The following is a 19960-nucleotide window of genomic DNA, read 5'->3' as shown; positions in this document are numbered from 1 at the left end:
GAAGTATGGCCGTAAACGTGGTATCCGCTGTGGATTTGTCCCCCTCATATCGGTCAACTGGAGTTTTATAATCTTATGTGCCATTATTCAATGGCATAGCACTAATAGCCTTCGATCTTTAGTGTGTCGTTTTGTATGATCATATATTTAAACTGCTATATGTAAATGATCCAAATGGCATTTTTTTTTTTTTTTTACCATATCTCATTCCTGCTTTTTAAGAGGAAACTACCTGAATTTGCCAGCACTTAGGGAGATACAAAGAGGCATCTTCATTCATCCCATGTTTTCTCTTGGAAAGCGTACTTTTAATCTCTTAATATGTGGTTGGCTTGCAAGGTGTAAAGGCTTTAGCTTGAAAATGGTTGGCAGCTTTAGTTGCTTTGACCTTTTGAGAGTCATTTGTTCAGGCAAATGGATAAAGGTAGAAAATTTGAACAAAAACAATGGGGGTAGAAATAGTAAGCAATGCAACGAAATCCCCCCCCCCCCCCCGGCGCCCCGGTCCCTTTTTTCTTGGGGTTCACAATGTCTGATTGTACAGGGGTAAATTTTCTTACATTCTGTTTACTATTTCTTGTATCTTTGTTTTGGCTTTTGATGTGGGAAAACAAGGTCGATCTGCCCAGTAGCCTGTAGTTTGTATGTCATGTGCTGCATATTAAAAAGAAAAGCATTCTTTGAAATTTGAATGTCAGTCTCATTTTCGTAGGACTTTTGAAACTTTAACTGAACATCGCCCCCCCTTTTCCCCAATAAATAAATAAATAAAAACTGCCACTGCCACTAGATAAAGGTACAGGAGAGAGAGGCAGACAAGCTACAAGCAATCCAACACCAGTAGAAGATAAAGGGCTTAAATCAATGTTATGTTTCTTTGATTTTTGGGAGTCTTTGACCCTTCAAGATACTGCTTGTAGGGTATAGGAATTGATACCAGTAAAACTTAGCAATCTGTTTGTCAATGTCATGTTTTTGCTATCTCTAAACTGATGAGAAGATATTTGCAATGACGTTTATGGAGGAGGATGGCCTTGACCGAGTCAGAAGCCACCTGCTGCATCGTCCCCCCCCAGCCAACCTCTTTTTCCAATTAATTCTTATGAGGTGGGTTGTGAAGTGGGGATTCTGGCTTTTGGTGATTCAAACTCAAAGCATGGGCAGTTAAGGTGTTGTATAGCATATCTATACTATAGATTCCATGGCTAAGCGTAAACATTTAGCAAAGTGATGTTTGTCTACAAGTTGCTTTTATTCCCATTAATTAAGCCCTTTGCTTTAGATCTTCTCTGTAACTAGTTTTAGTTGCACGAAAGCACATTGAAAAATTGCTTTCATCTTTTTCCCATACTCGGTAAATTTCTTACTGTTGAACATTAACACATGAACTTCAGCTTCAGATTTCACGTATGATGGCATCGTTATAAATATCCAAAAACTCCAAGGTGAATTAGCAATATAACCAACAAATAAATGAAAACTACTACTGGTATTTAATTATACAGTATTATCTCTCTTTCCATCTCTGCATTTCTTAAGCATTTTTTTTTTCTGGTTACATATAACACAGTCCCCACTTAGCTTTGTCACTTATTTCAAGAAAAAACAAAGATCTAAACCATTAATGCACCTGTCCCTATTAAATTGCCTTATCAATTTTATACGCCCTTTACAACTACCACCTCCCATTATATTTGCAGGCACGCCATCAGGCAGAAGACTTGTCATTCCACTTCTCTTTAATATCTCACTTGCATAAACAGTACTTGCATTTACAGTAACTTGGCCAAAGCATATTAAAATTAACACTTGCATTGCTGTTCGCTTCAAGGTCCTTTCTAAACCTTGTTGTGGTTTTTGGGGGGTTGTTTGTTTCCTTAGAAAGTTGCTGTAGAGAGAGATGTTCATTGGATCATGAGAGTTGCTTGTTTGCCAGTGCTCTCTTGTGTTTCTCTTCACTGGGATTCTTTTCTTTTTCGACTGAAGTTAAAGAGTAGAACTTTTTCTTGGGAAAAACACCATCTTTAGTCTTCCAGATTCCTTTTTCTTCAGGTTTTCCTCCTGCTTTTGCTTCAATTTCAGCTTCCTATGCTTTTAAGTGTGCTTTTGAATATGGATAAGTGTAAATTACTGTCAAAAGTCCTCCTTAACACACAACCAATATTTGCAGTTCTCTGCTCCAGTGAAATTTATCTTCTGGCGTTTGAAATTTGAGATTAAACCTTCAGGTAAAGCATTGCTTATGAACCTTCCTTTTGCAAGGTCTGTTTCAGATTCTTTTTGCATTTAACGTTCCTGTTTTAATTTTAGGGCTTTTATCCACTTCTTTAGACAACAACTGGCGTTTGTAGCTTCTCCGAGCTTGTTCAATGGGTTACTTTTACTTGCTTGTTCTTGTATTGTTTTCAAGGAGTTGCTTTTTCCAAACTACTAAAGGATTGCAAGCTTATCAAGCTCAACTTTTTCTGCAAATAAGGAAGCATTTAGAGTATCCTTCACAGCTGCAAATTCTAGATAATTACAATGGGAGCCTCTGTGACTTGGCTGCAACGGCACATATGATGATATCTTGCCAGGACAATTTTGTCACTGAGCTTAAGATTAGGGGAGATAAGCTTGCAAATGTTAGTGGGTTCAATGGATATGCAATTCATAATAAAACATTGTCTGAGACATTCTCCATTAATTCTTTAGTTACCACATTGGCAAGGTTAACCAGTTTAAGGGTGCTTAGTTTAGTGTCTCTTGGGATTTGGGGGCCTCTTCCTGATAAGATTCATAGGCTATATTCTCTTGAACTTTTGGACTTGAGCTCCAATTTCATGTTTGGCTGTATACCCCCTCAGATATCTAGAATGGTTAAGCTTCAAACTCTAACATTGGATGGCAATTACTTCAACGACACTATTCCTGATACATTGGATTCTTTATCAAATCTTTCTGTTCTAAGTTTGAGGGGCAACCATTTGAAGGGCCAGTTTCCTTCTTCAATATGCAGAATTTCAAGCCTAACAGATATTGCCTTGTGCCATAATAAGCTTTCAGGGGAACTGCCTGATTTCAGTAGCTTAACTCGCCTGCGAGTGTTGGATGTAAGAGAGAATCAATTCGATTCCCAACTGCCTGTCATGCCACGAGGATTGGTTACTGCTCTTCTTGGTAAGAACTTATTCTCAGGTGAAATTCCCGCACAAGTTGGCATATTGACTCATCTCCAGCACCTTGACTTGTCTTTCAATCATCTGAGTGGGACACCCCCCTCTGCCTTGTTTGATTTGCCAAACATCAGTTATTTGAATTTGGCATCAAATATGCTGAGTGGTTCACTTCCAGAGCAAATAACTTGTGGTAGCAAACTTGGGTTTGTCGATATTTCTAGTAACAAGTTGGTTGGTAAGCTTCCTTTTTGCTTGGACAATACATCAGACAAGAGAGCAGTAAAATGTGGTGGGAATTGCTTGTCCATTGAAGGTCATCAACAACATCAAAGTTCATATTGTAAAGAAGCAAACACAAGAAAAAGTGGAAGAAAAATAGCATTATTAATTGCTATTGTAGTAGGATCTATTCTTCTTCTGATGATCTTGGCATTTGGGGTTCTTTTTCTGTCTCGAAGATGCTTCCAAAGGAAAACTCTCGAAACTCATATACAGCAAAAGGCAGTTCAGGAGAATCCAACAACCGGGGTTTCACCTGACATTCTTGCAAATGCTAGTAAGCAATAAAGGTCAACTTCATATTGTAGTAACTTATTAGAAGGGAATTCATCATGATTTCTATCACTATTTTATAGTGTTTCAAGGTGAAGATTGAGTTACTATGTTAATTATTAATTGTGCAATATCATTTGTCTAGGATTCATTTCTGAAGTTATGAAGCTAGGGACACAAGGTTCTCCGGTATCTCGACTGTTTTCCTCAGAAGAGTTGGAGGAAGCCACAAATAATTTCGATTCATCAATGTTTATGGGTGAAAGCCCTGCTGGGAAGGTATCCTCAAAAGTCAAAACTGAAGAACTTATCAAATTTAGATGACTTTGTTTTGTCAATCAAGTAGTTTCCAGAATTGAATGGAACCTTGGCACCAACACCATATCCTTGAAGTTTTGCCTTGGTCAGTGAGATCACCAATGACATATCTGACTTACATTTATTTCTCTTTCTCAGCTATACAAAGGAAGATTGGAGAATGGAACCTATGTTGCCGTTCGATCTTTGAATTTACTGAAGAGATATTCAATTCAAAACCTTAAAGTTAGGCTTGATTTCTTCTCAAAGCTTCATCATCCTCATTTAGTAAGCCTTTTGGGGCACTGCATTGATGGTGGTGTACAAGATGATCCCTTTGCAAACAAAGTCTTCCTTGTATATGAGTATGTGCCTAATGGGAATTATCGTATGCATCTGTCAGGTCAGTGTTGAAACTTTTGAACTCAAAATTATATTTGTACATAAACATTGCATACCTATAATGTATACTAATGGATTTTGAGCTTTGAAAACCACAATCTGGAAAAACAAAGTGCAGAAAGTTGTCCAGAGAAGATTCTTAAGTGGTCGGATAGATTAGCAATTCTAATTGATGTAGCCAAGGCTGTACATTTCCTTCATACTGGGGTTATTCCCGGTGTTTATAATAACCGATTGAAGACCAATAATATATTGCTGGACGAGCATCGAATTGCCAAGCTGTGTGACTATGGGATGTCTATCATCTTGGAGGACAATGAAAAACTAGAGGTATGTTTTCTAGCTATGCATAGGAAAAGATTTCATGGTCTAGAGTGACTACCCTGAAACATTTTGTTCTTCTGCAGGCTAAGGGAGGGGGCTTAAAGTCTAGGTATCCATACTTTCAGCTTGCAACCATGAATGAAATTGGACTTCCATCTTTACATAAAAGGATGGACATGCCCCTCAAACATTCTAATTTAAATTTTTGTTGCAGCCAAAGGCAAACTTTAGAGGATGATGTTTACAACTTCGGATTTATATTACTAGAGTCTCTTGTTGGGCCTATAGTGAGTGGAAAAGGAGAAACATTTCTTTTAAATGAAATGGTAAGGAACTTATTTTTCACCTATGAAGTCCATTAACACAACTTTACCACAATGATAATGGCTAGTCAAATGCACAGTCAAAGTGTGTTCAGTTTTGGAACTTTCTGTTGTTTCTTTTTTCCTTCAGAATTGGAGAAAGGTATTACTTCTAAATATCTTGTATTACATATCACAGGCATCCTTTGGCAGCCAGGATGGCCGAAAGCGAATTGTGGATCCAGCTGTGTTAATGACTAGCTCACAAGAGTCGTTATCGATCATTGTATCTATTACACGCAAATGTACATGTCCAGAACCATCATCTCGGCCGTCTTTCGAGGATGTTCTTTGGAACTTGCAGTATGCAGCTCAAGTTCAAGCGACAGCTGATGCTGATCAGAAATCTGATTCTACATCATAGTTTAGTGATACACCTGATGTTCGATTGTTCATTTCTATAAGAAAAGATCTTATTCACGACAAAAAATGACAATGAATTCATTATATCATAAATGGTCATACAGGCCAATGATCATCTCCACTCTTTTATCTTCGGCCAAAACTGCATTACATACTTTTATATTGCATAGTAACTCACAAATGGGAAACAAAAATTCGAGGCAAATCACCAACTTGGGTGTTCGCCACACGTACATATTTACTACCACGCCGGAATATCAAATTGACCACTTGATCTGAAAAATAACGATGTTTAAGCTGTCAGCTTTGGTGAAGAGCTGAGAGCATTAATAGGCGAATACTGGAGATGTAGTGCAGCCAAAAGGCCTTGCCATGCATCGCCTGTTGCACCAGCAAGCCGAAAGTTGAGAAGCTTCTTTTGCTTACTGTAGTAATCCTCCACTGACTTGGCCTGTGAAGATCAAGAGCATTGGTTTAGAAGATACATTCCACCTTCCATGATCCAACTCAAAGAATCATACACTGGCTCCCTAACAACGATAACCATGATAGGTTGTCATTAGACAACAACCATATCAAACAATAATTACCTGCTCTGAGTATACACGGAGTTTCTTCAAGGAACTTTCTACACCTTTGGAGTTGCCAATGTGAAGAAGCTCACTTTCTGAACTCATCTTCATGTACTCTTCAGAACATTTAAAGTTCACAACCAAATCAATATCAACAATTTGATCAAGAATTTCCTGTAAAAAGTAAAAACATAATTAGTGACAGAACCTATTGTAGAATGTTTCATTCAGCTTTAAAAAATCTTAGAACCACAATTGTAATATCAAAATCATAGATGACTTACAGCCTGGAGCCTGGTGCGAGGAATTCCATCGAGAATGAAACCATTTTCACCTTCTTCAAGTCGCTTAGACAGTAAAGCAAAAACTACATCCTCTGGAACAAGCTTCCCTTCATTCACAGCATTTACGACCTAAAGACCAAATTAATATTTTTGACTACATTATATATTTTAAAAAGTTGTAATAATCAGCGTGAACACTTGTAAAAGCTCATTAACCAGACTATCTCCGAATTTCTTAGCAATTTTTTGCACACCAAAACCAATGTTTTTCCATAACAGAGGGTACCTTTAAAACCAATTACCATTCAAACCTTTAAAGAAACAATATCTTTTTCTAGAAAATAACAAAGGAATAAATTTCAATTAGCAGAGATTAAAGAAAAAAAAGACCTGTTTGTAAAGAGAGGAGTAAGGATCAAGCTCTTGTCTAATAAGGGAACCCATTGAAATATGAGGGATTCCTAGAAGCTTGGAAAGCCTCTCGGCATAAGCATGGCGTTTCACTCCAGGCTCCCCTATAAGCACCCACTGGACTCCCCTCTCCGGCACTGAACCATCCACATCAAGCTTCTGCTGAGGCAGGCGCCTATCCCGGGGAGCTCGCTCATACTCGTAGTAGTCATAGTCGTAGTCGAGCTCCAACGCAGCGGCTGATCCGATATCTCGGATCCAACGTCGGAGTGGGTTGACGGCGGATGAAGCAACAGAGGCGCTGGCAACTCGGAGTTTGGGTAGCCATGCCATGGAGGCGTTAGGGTTTTAAGGAAACAAAAAGGAAATGTTGGAGAGGGCTAACGAAAAAGAAGAGGTTTCATTCTTCATTTGTAATAGAGAAATCCACACAGTGACAACTACACGTGCCCGTTAATTTTGAACATGGTTAAATTTTAGTTTTGATCCTCTACTATATTTAAATTTAAAATTTAATATTATTTTATATATATTTTTATAATTTTACAAGTCGGACCAACTGGGTTTTTTTATAAAAATAACTTGAAATTTATTATTATTATAAAAATGGCTTTTTTTTTTTATTATGCACGTAAATTATATGAAATGAATAGTAAAAATTAGTGAAGTAAAAACGATTGACATAACTCACTTGTCATGTTAGCCAATCATTGGCGGTTAAGATTTAAAAATTAATTTTTTGGATGAAGTCAATTTATTTAGCGCCACATATATAAGTACCAGTCTAATATCAACATTTTTGAATATTTCGAGGGCCAAAAAATAAATAATAGCGGTAGACTTTAATATGTCAGACTTTTTTTATAATGATTGTTTTTTTTTTTAAAATTTAAAGGTGTGTTTGTTTCACTGAAAATGGTGTGATTGATTTTTTTTAATTTAAAAGTCTATTTGTTTCACCGAAAATGATTTTCGAAAAATGACTTACTCTCTTGGAAAAGTTAATATTTTCTAGTGTTTGGATGAATCTGTGTAAAATATTTTCTGTTGTTTGATAGAATTCTTAAAAATAATTCATAAAAGTTGTTTTTAATGAAACAAACATACATTTGAGATTTTCTTATCTTTTCATTATTTAATCGAGTTTATTTTATATTTATAAATTTATATTTTACATTTTTTACATATATTAAAAATATTTTGTTAAATTTAAGTTCATTACAATGTCATTTTTAGTTACATGACTGTCAAGTGAGTATTTTTATTTAAAATGTGACATCGACAAAATTGGTAAAAATTTTTAACAATGTCAACAATTGGACTTGATTTTCAAATTTAAAAAGCAGAGGACTAAATTCTTGAAAATAAAAGTACAAAGACTAAATTGTAAATTTGTGAATAGTATATAGACTTATGATGATTTTAACCTTTATACTACAAAATATTTATTATTAAAATATTAATATTGAATATTTGCAATAATATGGGAAGAATATTATTTAAAATTATTATTTTTAAAATTTATTATTAAAATAAAATTAAAATATTAAATAATTTATTAAATTAATAAATTATATTAATTATATTAATAATTTATTATATGACTAAATATATATAAATAATTAAATATATATGTTTAATAATATTAAAAATATAATATTTTATATTAATATATTAATATTTTTAAATATTTTTAAAAATAAAATTATTATTAATATAATAATATTAAGTTTGATTTAAGTTAATTTTATATAAAAATAAAATTACCTCCAAATGAGCTCTTTTTCGGAAAATGAATTACGCTTTTCAAAACAGCAAGTCATTTTATAGGAAAAAGGGATTATTTTACGTTGACCTGTAAATTATTTTTCGTTGACCAAACTGTTTTCTGTGAAACAAACACAAGAAAATACAAAAATATTTTCCGCAAATTTTTTTACATGTAAACAAACGAACCCTAGAACTAAAATTAGTATTTTATTTGGTGGAGCCATAAAAAATGGTGCCACCACCTTTAGGCTTTTTATTTTTAGTTTTAATTTAAAACTAAAATTATTAATTATTTTGGTAAAGCCATAGAGAATGACGCCACCACCTTTAATAAAAAGAAAAACTAAAAATAAAAAGTCAAGTGATGGTGCCATTCTCTATGTCTCCACCAAATAAAGTACTAATTTTAATTTTAAATTTTAAAAAAATCAATCACTATATATAAAAAAAATATGATATATTAAAGTGGTGACGCCATTCTTTATGACTTCACCATTATTATTTATTTTTTAACCCCTGAAATGTTTAGAAATATTGGTATTGGACTAGTATTTATATAGGTGGCATCAAATAGATTGGTTTCACCAAAAAAATTGATTTTTAATCTTAATAACCAATGATTGGCTGACGTGGCAAGTAGATGGCGCCAATCTCTTTGGCTCCACTAACTTTCACTATTTATTTCGGGTTATTTACGTATTAAAAAAAAGTAGGTTCTTTTTATAATTAATCAAAATTTTTAGATTATTTTTATAAAAAATTTGACCAAATAGTTAGTACTACTAAGTAATTTGATTAAATTGTTTTTTTTTTTGTAAAAAATAGAAAATTATAAAAAAAACTACACCAACTGGCCTAACTACCCAAACGGGGATCTTCCAAACTTTCGCAAATCTTGACTTCCCGAGTGAGCCACCTTGACAAGTCTATCAACTTCTTGATTACCTACTCTGGGCATATAAAAAATATTCCAATGAGAAACCTGAGACAATAGTTGAAAATTCCTTCCAATTAGAGTCGTATTGGATTCCTCTGTAAAATTCTCTTGAATGGCCACCACTACTTCAAAACTATCAATCTGAATCATCATGTTATCCAAACCACGATCAATAAGGATATTTAGACCATCCAATAAGCCCCACAATTCGGCCTCAAATATTGAACAACTACTAAGAAACCTGTTATAGCCAATGATACATTCCCTATTACGGTCTTTCACAACCCCCCTTGTTGCGACAGAGTCATCCTCAAGCCTAACGGAACCATCAGTATTTAAAAATACCCAACCCTCTGGAAAATTAGATTACAATGTCATCTTCCTCTCCGTATTCAAATAACTTTGATCAGTCTTCAAAACATGTTTGGCCCAACTATACGAGGTTCAGATTGTATCAAAACTACTACATGACGTATTCTGAAAAATAAAGAGGTTACGATTCTTCCAGATACGCCAGATGATAATCCCGAAAAGACATTCCCAATTAACCTCCCCAAAGCAGATATCATACTGGTTATGCAAGTTGGATATTATCCATTCTTGTAAGTTGCTAGAGTAAAACTTGTTAAGTCAATCAATGGGAATCAAAAGCTTCAAAATATCAGTCGTTACCAGACAGTCTCTTAAAACATGTAACACATCTTCAGAAATATGTCCATAGACTCCATAAGCTGAACTATGCCCCAAAACCCGACGAACTTTTTCAACATCAGCGAGTAGCCTCTTTCAACATCATGCCAACACCTAATACTTCTCCCATCCCCCACAGACCAAATCAAATTTTCCCATATAAGAGGCCAAACCTTAGTAAAGGCTTTCCACAAGAAAAAGCTTCTACTACGGGATAGATTTTCTGGTATTCCCACAGCCACTCTACACTTTGCTTGTAAAATTTGTACCCATAGAGCTCTAGAATTAGTCACAATTCTAAAACCCAACTTTATCATGAAGGAAGTGTTATGATCTTGCAACTTCTGAAAACCAAGGCCTTCATGCTCTCGAGGCTGATAGAGATCCTCCTAACCAACCAAAGCCACTTTCCTGCCATTGGTTAAGATCCCTATACAAATTGACGCACCATACGTTCGATTTCCTCACAAAATCCTTTGGTAATCAACTTAGACTGCATGAAATAGCATGGAATCGCCATAAGAACTGATTGTGCTAGTGTAGCCTTACCAATAATAGACAAAGTTTAGTGTTCCAACCCTGCAACTTACTTTTAACCTTATCCACCACAGAACGCAAAGAACTGTTAGTAACTTTATCATGGAAAAGTGGAACTCCTAAATAACTTTCAAGATTATGCACTCTCCGAAAACCAAGAATATAATAGAGATTGCTTGCTAACACATCACCTACGCCTTCTGGAAAGTAAATGTTTTTTTTTGTGCGCATAATCCTGTACTCTGAATAATCACAGAAACTATCCAAAACTTTCTTTAAGAGTGTAGCTTGATCCCCTTCAGCATGACCAAACAGAATCAAATCATCTGCAAAAAAGAGGTGAGATAAGGGAGGGCCTGTACGAGATAAACAAATAGGTTGCCAAGATCTAGAATTAATATTAGCCTGGATACTATGGCCAAGCCAATTCATGCACAATACAAATAAATGGAAAAAAATGGGTACCCTTGACGGACCCCTTAGTCTCCCTGAATGTTAGAGTTGGGTTTCCATTCCATAAAATCGGCATAGTGGAGTTAGTGATAGCAGACATAATCACATTACAAAGGTAATTTGGAATTCCTGTACCTTGGGGATAAGAATCAATAAACTCCTAACACACTCGATCATAAGCTTTCTCTATGTCAATCTTGATGGCCAACCAGTTGCTAGTCTTTTTCTTAATTTTCATAGAACGAAAAACTTCTTGGGCAATGATAATATTATCCGTAGTACTCCTTCCTGCAATAAACCCAGTCTGTTCTTGGCTAATAATTCTTGGAAACACTAACTTGAAATGGTTGGCAATAATTTTCATTACCAATTTATAAAGGACTGAGCACAAACTAATTGGTCGAAATTAGGAAAAGCATTCTGGATTTGGAACCCTAAGAATGAGGACTATAAAGGCATTATTCAACTCAGGATCAATTTTTTTGCCATTGAAAATATTCTTTACCTAAGTACAAATCAAATCCCCAATTTACTCCTACTGGCTCTGAAAAAATAGTGCTTGAAATCCATCACTCCTCGGCGCCTTCAAAGGACTCATATCAAACATGACAAATTTTATCTCCTTATTAGAGACAGGTTTGCTAAGCATTAGATCTCATTATCTTCAAGCTTCGAAAAAGAATTAGTGGGAAGATCTTTCATCGACCCCGAATATTCATCATATAAATTTTTAAAAAATCAAGTCGCCTCTTAACTTAAATCCTCCTCATAAAAAATCCTCTCCCCCTCCGCATTCCTTAAAGCCGTAATTTGATTTTGCTTTCTTCTCTTAAGAGTGTGCCTATGGAAGAATTTAGTATTACGGTCTCCTAACGAAAGCTAGTCACACCGCGACTTTTGCTTTCGAAGGAGCTCTTCACGGTATAAAACATTTTTCAATTCCTCTCTAGTTTCCAATTCCAACTGAAATAAATGATCAGACTGAGAGAAATTCAAACTCCTTTAAATTGTATCAAGTTTCTGAAGCAGTCTTTTTTTCTGTGTTCCAATATGACCATACACCTTCTTATTCCAATCCTTGAGCCGGTTTGTAAAATTAAAAAGCGAACTAGACATGGAACCAACAAAATTTTAATTATTCTTCATGAAATCAAGAAACTCGACATGTTTAACTCAACCTGCCAGGAAATGAAAAGGACGACCCTTAGATGAATGGAGCTCAGATAAAAGCAAAAGAAAAATAGGATTGTGATTAGACTTGATTCTAGGTAAATGAGTCACAAAATAATTTAGAAATGATGATAGCCATGCCTCATTTCCAATAGCCCAGTTAAGGCATTCCAAAACTCCACCTCTCTGCCATGTGAAAGGATCACATGTAACACCCTAAATAATCTATTTTTGTTTTTTTAAATATCTGACACAACTGTGTATCTGCTTCAGTGGTTAAGTGTTCTGGGTGTGTATGAGAGGTATTGGGTTCAAGTCCCACATTTGGTGAATTTTTCTATTTCTTTTAATTCAATTATTATCATTATGGAGTGGGCTTATATAAAATTTTCTGTAAATCCATATTAGAATGAGACTACTGGTTCGAGTGGTAAGAGAGTTAGTATATTGGAGGTCCTGTATTCGAACACTTGCGTTAGCATGGATGTTAATTTTTGCTTAGGTGACCGATAGAGTTTCAGTTGAACAAAAAGTCTAAGGAGTTTGTGAGTAGCGAGTTAGTGGGAGATAATTAAGGGATTATGTTAGCATATCTCCTTTTCTTTTCTTTTTTTTCGAATTTTAATTACTTTTTTTCTTCTCTTCCAAAATTTGACGTCAATTTCTATTTCTCCATTTGTCTGTCAAACTTTCTTTTCTTGTTTTTTCTATTTTCCGTCTTCCTGTTGATTTCAGTGCTTTCAGCTCTTTGTTTCCGTATATTGTGGTAAGTGGTAGTAAGATTTTACTCGAGTTAAAAAAGGGTTTTCATTTGTTGCCATTCTAAAATATGATGTTTTATTTTCGTTAGTTTAATTTCTGGGTTTTGGCAGCAATGAATCGCGAAGATCAAGACACTCCTCTTGCGGAATCGTAGTCGAAAACGTTTGGAGTGTTGGAGTAAGTGTTGATCATGTGAATTGAACTGTTATCGATTTCGTGGTTTTGGATTAATCGTGAATTAAGACTAAATTTGTGAGTTGGTTGACGATTTTAGGCTCTGATAGCCTCGAGAGTGTTTTTGCATTGAAATTGTACTAGGTATGTACCTGAATCATGAAAAATTGAGCTTTGGCGAAAGCCAAAAAACTGTTCTGTTGACAACACACAGGCGTGTAGTCGCCCGTGTGGTAGGCCGTGTGAGAGACACGGCCATGTGTCTGACGACTGTGAGGCCATGCGCGAGACACAACCGTGTAGTGGCCGGAGTGTGGCTGTGTGGGCTACACGGGCTAGGCTAAGTTGGGCGTGTAGATTTTGGGTCTGGCCGTGTGGGCCATACAAGCAAGGCCAATCTGGTCGTGTGGGTCCACACGGGCATGTGTGCCCATAATCTTGAATATTTCTCTACGGTCACCCGGGTCATTTCGATCGACTGTGTTTACCGTAGGGTCGGCAAGGGATAACCCACTACAGGAAAACAGACTTTTAGCGGCGTTTTTTTTCCTTTAGCGGCGTTTTAAAGCGCCACTAGTACTTTTAGCGGCGCTTTTCCAAGCGCCGCAAAAAACGTCGCTATATACACCGTCGCAAAAATTAGTGACGTTTTTTAGAAAAAAACACCGCTAAAGATCATGACATTTAGCGGCGCTTTTTTTACAAACGCCGCTAAAGACCAAGACCTTTAGCGGCGCTTTTATAAAAAACGCCGCTAAAGATCATGACCTTTAGCGGCGCTTTTCCAAAAAACGCCGCTAAAGGTCCTGGTCTTTAGCAGCGCTTTTCCATAAACGCCGCTAAAGGTCATGACCTTTAGCGGCACTTTTCCTGCAAATGCCGCTAAAGATCATGACCTTTAGCGACGCTTTTCTTGCAAACGCAGCTAAAAATCATGAACTTTAAAAAAATTATTTTATTTTAATTAAATAATATTTATTTTTATGTTAAATATTATATTATGTTTAATTTTGAAATTTGAACTTTAAACTATATACTTTTAAGGATAAATAAAAATATTAATTAAATTAAATTTTCCATTAAAATTTAAACTTCAAAACTAAATATAAAAATTAATGAATTTAAATTTAATACATAAACATTGATTCAATATGTAATTTAATACATAAAAACACACACATACACAGAGACACACAAAATATTACAATTTCTAAAACAAAATTCATCCCGGTGAGAATATAATGCCAAATCATCATCACCTCTCATTGCAATGCTTGTATATATAACTTAGTGAAGTACTTTGATCTTGATCTTGGTTAAGACTTGTTCCAAAATAAAAAAATTGTTAAACGGAATCTCGGTCACCGACCGAGCAAAACAAGGAAATTAACTATACCATCTCTCGTAATGAAAGTGAAATCGGTAAAAAGTAAACCCATTATAAAAAACTGATGCTAGGCTAATCGTAAATTCTCATCGTCGCTGTAAATAAGTGACAAGCATAAGTCTAGTTTCATGTTGATGGACTTGTAAAGGCCTCAAAAGAAAATAAGTAGCATATATGAAAAAGACAAAAGGGTCAAATGAAGGTTAAAGGAGATGTCATGACAAACCTTACTAGATTTGACACATTTTTACCCTTAAAGTCCAACTCTTCCTTCTCCTTATCATCCTTTTAACCTCCATGTTTTAATTATTATCTTCCCATATGATCTCCAGGACATTATCATTCACATCAACTTGCACTTAATTTTCAAGCACTGGAACACAATTCAGACATAAGTCCATAAATGAAACCATATTTTCCTACAATTCCTGTCATTGATTATAGACATATCATTTTCTATTCTTCTAGGTCTTTACTCATTCTAACCTATATAATCATTGAGAATATTCATAATTTATTAAAGCATGAAATTTTTAAAAGATACATCGATTTAAGATTTTCAAACAACAAAAATGTTTGCTTTGTATTTCTAGTCTGACTTCCTTTTGAAAGTTAACCTTTAAACTTTCTGTAGAGGATTTATCCTGAGTAGGAAATAATAAGAGCATGGTAAGATAGTCTAGGTTCTATCTATCTAACATGAGAATTGCAACAAATGATGGCTCCAAATCGTGAGTCATATAAATAAAAACATGCAAAAACATTTAATAATGAAGATAAAAGAATTACTTGTTACAACACAAGTGTGGTAGCCACCACATGCAACTTCTTCTGAATATGGCAATGTATTGATCATGGATGGCATGGTTGCATTCTTGGCCTCCCCAAATCCCTAAATATTTTCATTAAGATAACATCACTCAAAAATGCCATATGATTAGAAACATTAGGTGATGTTAAAACTGACAGGTTTAGAACTTACAAGATTAGCTACCACTTTATCCCCAAACACAAACAAAGACCCAGTTTCTGCAATACCTAGACAAATTAAGATCTGAAAACAAAAGTTTGGAATATGTCCAGTAATAAGGTCATAAAAATTGATTGACCATAAGAGAAATCATTTCAAATTACCATCAATGCATGTTGAATGCAACAAGCCAGCTGCAACTCTTTTGACCTAATGCAGGGATAAATAATGAAGCCAAAGGTCCATAGTTAGCAGAAAGAAATTGACACGTCCACCGCAATTTTAGTTACACCAGTAAAAAGTTCAAAGTTACAGGTAGAGATTACCCTGATACCCTCTAATTTCTTTATAAGCCTTGGTGTATATTCACTGAAAAAATTATAAATATGTAAACTTAAAAATCTTTACTGTGAGAAAACAGAAAGCTCAAGATGAAATGAAAATAGAAACTCATAATAAAAAATAAACAAAGAACTATTAAAAATAATCTGATTTATAAAAGGAAGAGTAAAACAAACAAATATGAAAGTGAAAGAAGGGAAAGGACATTATATAAGAGGACATTATATATACAAAGGATTTTTTTCTTTTCATTTGTGTGTGTAAAATCAGTTTAATCAACCGCGACTATATTGATATGAGTTGATCAAATGGAATGGGTATAAAGAGATGACACTGATCACAAGAACCAAATAAATGAGACAAAAATTTTCATCATCAATGTAACAACATATTGCAGTATCATTCTTCCATCCAAGAAGAAGAAAAGTCTAAATGTAGCAACATATAAAATTGAAGAGCCAAATATTGAGGTACGAATCAGCAGATTATGACACTCAGCAAGAGATTCTGAAGAAAGCTTTCTTGCATTGTACAAAGAAGGATCACAGACCATTTGGCACAATATTAGCTGTTTCAGATGCACAATCAATTTTCTTTCAGATTGTGAGTTCATTGCAACAAAGTAAAATATTTGGGGCAAGGCTTGCCCCATTGCGGGAATTAAAGAGAACAAATTAGAAAAATTCTGCCTATTACAAAAGAAAATTCGTCACTTGGGAGTTGGGACTTGAGAGACAGAAATAGGAATTACAAAAGAAAACGAAAAACTATCAATAGAACCAAAACCTAAAGATACACACTTTAAGTTGCATCAACTCTATTTGGGAAAATTTTTGCATTACTTCTATGAATAAACCCGATTAACCGAAGGAAATATAGTAGCCCAAATGACAACCTTGACACCCCAAATCTGGTCAAGATTTTGTTTATTCACCATTCTTAACTGCACCAGTCTTTGTTAAGGCACAGCTATCACAGCATTCAAGCACATACTACCCCCAAGGAAAGTAGCAGACACAGCTTTCAGTTCTCAAATTAATGAGATCACAGCACAGAACAGAAGTCTTTTTTGACAAAGAGAAAGTAGAAAAGGAATTCCAAAAACCTTATCTGCTTTAGTAGCGGAGCTCCTTTTGGAGATTGGTTTTTCGTCTTCATCGTCGCTCTCTTCCTTCTTGGGCTTGGTCGCTTTAGTAGCGGAGCTCCTTTTAGAGATGGGTTTTTCATCTTCATCATCAGTCTCTATCGGCTCTTCTTTCTTCACTTCGGCTTCTTTAGGACGCAATTTCGAGTTAGAAATAGCAGCATTGTTGCTATTACTCGAGGGTTTCTTCTTACGATTCTCCCTCATCGAACTCAGGCTTTTGAGGTCCTCATTATCCTCTTCGGGTTCCTCCTTTTTCACTGACTTCAAGTCCTCAGATGGCATGCTTAATCTTCAAGAGAACAAACAAGTTTCTACCTTTCTGCCCCCAAAGAAAATATACAGAAAAGGGATTGGGATTTTCCAATTGTTTCGGCGCAGAATAAATGTAAAAAATCCCTCCGAGCAGCTGCTCGGGTTTTTAGCTTGTGACAATCAGAAAATGGTTGAAGACGGGCCCTCCAAGCCCTAACCAACCACACGTTACGGGACCTAACGGCATCGTTTAAATGTCCATGACTTAAAGTTGCCTACTTTTCTTTCTCTTCATCGTTTAAATAATTTTTTTGTGGAGTTATTCTTAACTTTTTGTGGCGTTTTTCGTAAAAACGCCACCAAAATTATTTCATTTTAAATAAAACTACGCCGTTTTGCTCTATTAAAAGTTTTTTATTTTATCTGCTAAAATTATTAGTTAAATAATTTTATAAAATATTTATTATTACTATTTTTTTATAAATTAGTTTTATAAATAAAAAATCAAGTACTCAAAATAAATATCGTGTATTTTAATAAGAAAACAAATAATTAAATGGTCAGTAGTTAATTATTAAGTTAAAATTATCCAATGTAAGCAAACAATCTCTTACATATCAAATTTCTAATTTTAAATTTATATTTATAATATTTTAAATTTATATTTTTTAAATTTATAAAAAAAGAAAAATATCATTGAGCATTTTAATTTTTCAAAAATACAAAAATAGTTCATGTAGTCTAATTTGATTCATTTTAATTTTTATACTTTCAAATTGGGATAAATATATCAAAGAACTTTTGATTCAATATGCAATTTGATACATGAATTTTAATTTGATGTAATTATACACATGAAACTTGAATTGTGGTTTATACGTATACATGAAACTTTTATTTAATTTGATTAATTGTACACATTTAAAGAAATGAAAATATTCATTTATTTTCATATCAAATTAATATAATTGTTTGAGTATGCAACATGTCAACATGAAATGTTTATAATTCAATAATATAATTAGTGATTTTATAAATTTGGATCAAATCAAACTTTTATGCTTAAAATCGCACAAAATCAGAATTTATGTATGATATTACACATTGGATTGAAGTTCATGCGTATTTTTTATATTTATCCTTTTCAATTTATGCTTAAAAACGCCGCTAAAAACTATGTTATTATTGTATGTTTGCATGCTTAATTCTGTTAGATTACACACTGAGTTTACGAAAACTCATATTTGTATGTCTATTCTGTTCAGGTAGTCCACAGATTTAAGCAGATCGGTGCGACAGAGACTCAGCGGTGACCATTCGACTGTAAATTGTTAAAACTTGCTCATCTATGGTTTTATTTAAGATTTTGGTTTTCAATTGAGAGTTTGTAATTTTTGGGACTCTCTAAACTGTATGGATTTTTAACTATTGGTTTTGGTTTCGATTTTTTGATAATTTGCATGCTTCAACAAAATATTTTTCTTTTAAAATGATGGTTTTACGCGAAAAAAGATTTTTCTAAAAACACGATTGTATTTTCAAAATATAACGATTTTAAGACTTCCATTGTAATAAGTTTTTGACAAATGAACTAATTAAATGGTGTTTTCAGTAAAATTGTGAATGTATGTGAATTATGAAATGCGAATGATTTGATGAGACAACTCTGCTTTTAAAACCCATTCTTTGTGACATCTTCGGATTCGATCATAACGTCTAGACCGGGTTTGGGGTGTTACCTTACCTCTGAAACCCAAATCATGTATCCTAGAAGAATCCATAAATTCTCCAAAAAAAAGGAACACATTTTCCCAATGACTTGCCCTCATCTTTTCTCATTAGAGACTAAAATCGCATTAAAATATCCTAATGCCACCTATGGGAAATCAAAATGATGGATAGTAGTATTCAAAACCTCCCAAAGCCATATTTGCTTATGACTTTCAAGACTACTGTATACAAAGACAAAAAAATCGATCATTTGAAAGTGTCATCTAAAACCTGAATAAAAAATAATTGAGGAAAGTGTCATCTAAAACCTGAATAAAAAATAATTGAGGATGACTCTGGATTATATTAACCTGTAACGACTCCTTCCACCCAACCCAAATACCCCTAGAATAACTAATAGCTTCCACTCGATGCGAGCATTTAAAACCAAGACTTGCAATGATTGAATCAACTTTGTCACCACTAACTCTAGTTTTGGAAAGGCCAACAATATCTGGCTTAAATTTCCTACCATACTCACGAAAAATCCTCGAAAACTTACTACTTGCACACCCTTAGTAATTCTATGCAATTAAATAATTACTTCAATATAGTGAATTGGGATAAATGTTATTTTTCTAAATGTAGGTTTGAAATCATTAAAGGTGCTACTTATTTGGATAACTAATGATATGGTTCTTTTATTTTTCCCTTATTTAGTTGTTATAAGATAATGGTAAAATTTCAAATTGATCCATTTATTTTGCTCACATTTTAGATTTAGTTTTCATATTTTAATTTGACATTAGTTGATGCTTTAAATTTATAATGATATTAGTTAGTTCAAATAATTAACATCTTAAACTATTTCAATTAAAACAATAAAACAAATTTCTTTTAAAAATACCTTTCTAACACACACAAAAAGAAAAGA

At 34.2% G+C, this 19960-nt stretch overlaps 3 protein-coding genes across 7 annotated transcripts; 1 reads left to right on the top strand and 2 right to left on the bottom strand.

Moving 5' to 3' along the window:
* The first annotated feature begins 2 nt into the window (after nt 1-2).
* Nucleotides 3-5551, top strand: LOC108460899 (probable inactive leucine-rich repeat receptor-like protein kinase At3g03770). Of its 3 annotated transcripts, XM_053027081.1 has the most exons (10): nt 793-1169; nt 1882-2052; nt 2171-2228; nt 2311-3714; nt 3856-3989; nt 4167-4410; nt 4528-4739; nt 4817-4842; nt 4948-5059; nt 5235-5551. In XM_053027081.1, exons 4-10 carry the CDS (start codon nt 2370-2372, stop codon nt 5457-5459), a joined length of 2298 nt encoding a protein of 765 aa, XP_052883041.1. In that variant the 5' UTR covers nt 793-1169; nt 1882-2052; nt 2171-2228; nt 2311-2369; the 3' UTR covers nt 5460-5551. The 3 variants fall into 3 exon arrangements, with proteins under 3 accessions (XP_017616085.1, XP_052883041.1, XP_017616084.1); XM_017760595.2 differs by lacking the exon at nt 793-1169 and having other exon boundaries at nt 1255-2052; XM_017760596.2 differs by having other exon boundaries at nt 3-2228.
* On the bottom strand, nt 5509-7190 carry LOC108460900 (probable adenylate kinase 7, mitochondrial). Its single transcript, XM_017760597.2, has 4 exons — nt 6705-7190; nt 6315-6443; nt 6049-6204; nt 5509-5909 (listed from the first exon to the last, which is right to left on the bottom strand). Exons 1-4 carry the CDS (start codon nt 7056-7058, stop codon nt 5751-5753), a joined length of 798 nt encoding a protein of 265 aa, XP_017616086.1. The 5' UTR covers nt 7059-7190; the 3' UTR covers nt 5509-5750.
* Nucleotides 7191-14949: 7759 nt separating this feature from the next.
* LOC108458128 (uncharacterized) lies at nt 14950-17606 on the bottom strand. Of its 3 annotated transcripts, XM_053026637.1 has the most exons (5): nt 17023-17606; nt 15740-15785; nt 15588-15643; nt 15395-15497; nt 14950-14978 (listed from the first exon to the last, which is right to left on the bottom strand). In XM_053026637.1, exons 1-5 carry the CDS (start codon nt 17344-17346, stop codon nt 14965-14967), a joined length of 543 nt encoding a protein of 180 aa, XP_052882597.1. In that variant the 5' UTR covers nt 17347-17606; the 3' UTR covers nt 14950-14964. The 3 variants fall into 3 exon arrangements, with proteins under 3 accessions (XP_052882597.1, XP_052882595.1, XP_052882596.1); XM_053026635.1 differs by lacking the exon at nt 14950-14978 and having other exon boundaries at nt 15327-15497; XM_053026636.1 differs by lacking the exon at nt 14950-14978 and having other exon boundaries at nt 15327-15497; nt 15588-15634.
* Nucleotides 17607-19960: the final 2354 nt, after the last annotated feature.

Source organism: Gossypium arboreum, chromosome 4 (genome assembly GCF_025698485.1).
Source record: "Gossypium arboreum isolate Shixiya-1 chromosome 4, ASM2569848v2, whole genome shotgun sequence".
Taxonomy (NCBI): domain Eukaryota; kingdom Viridiplantae; phylum Streptophyta; class Magnoliopsida; order Malvales; family Malvaceae; genus Gossypium; species Gossypium arboreum.
Note: the sequence above shows the minus strand (reverse complement) of the source record. Positions and strands in the feature narration are given on the sequence as shown.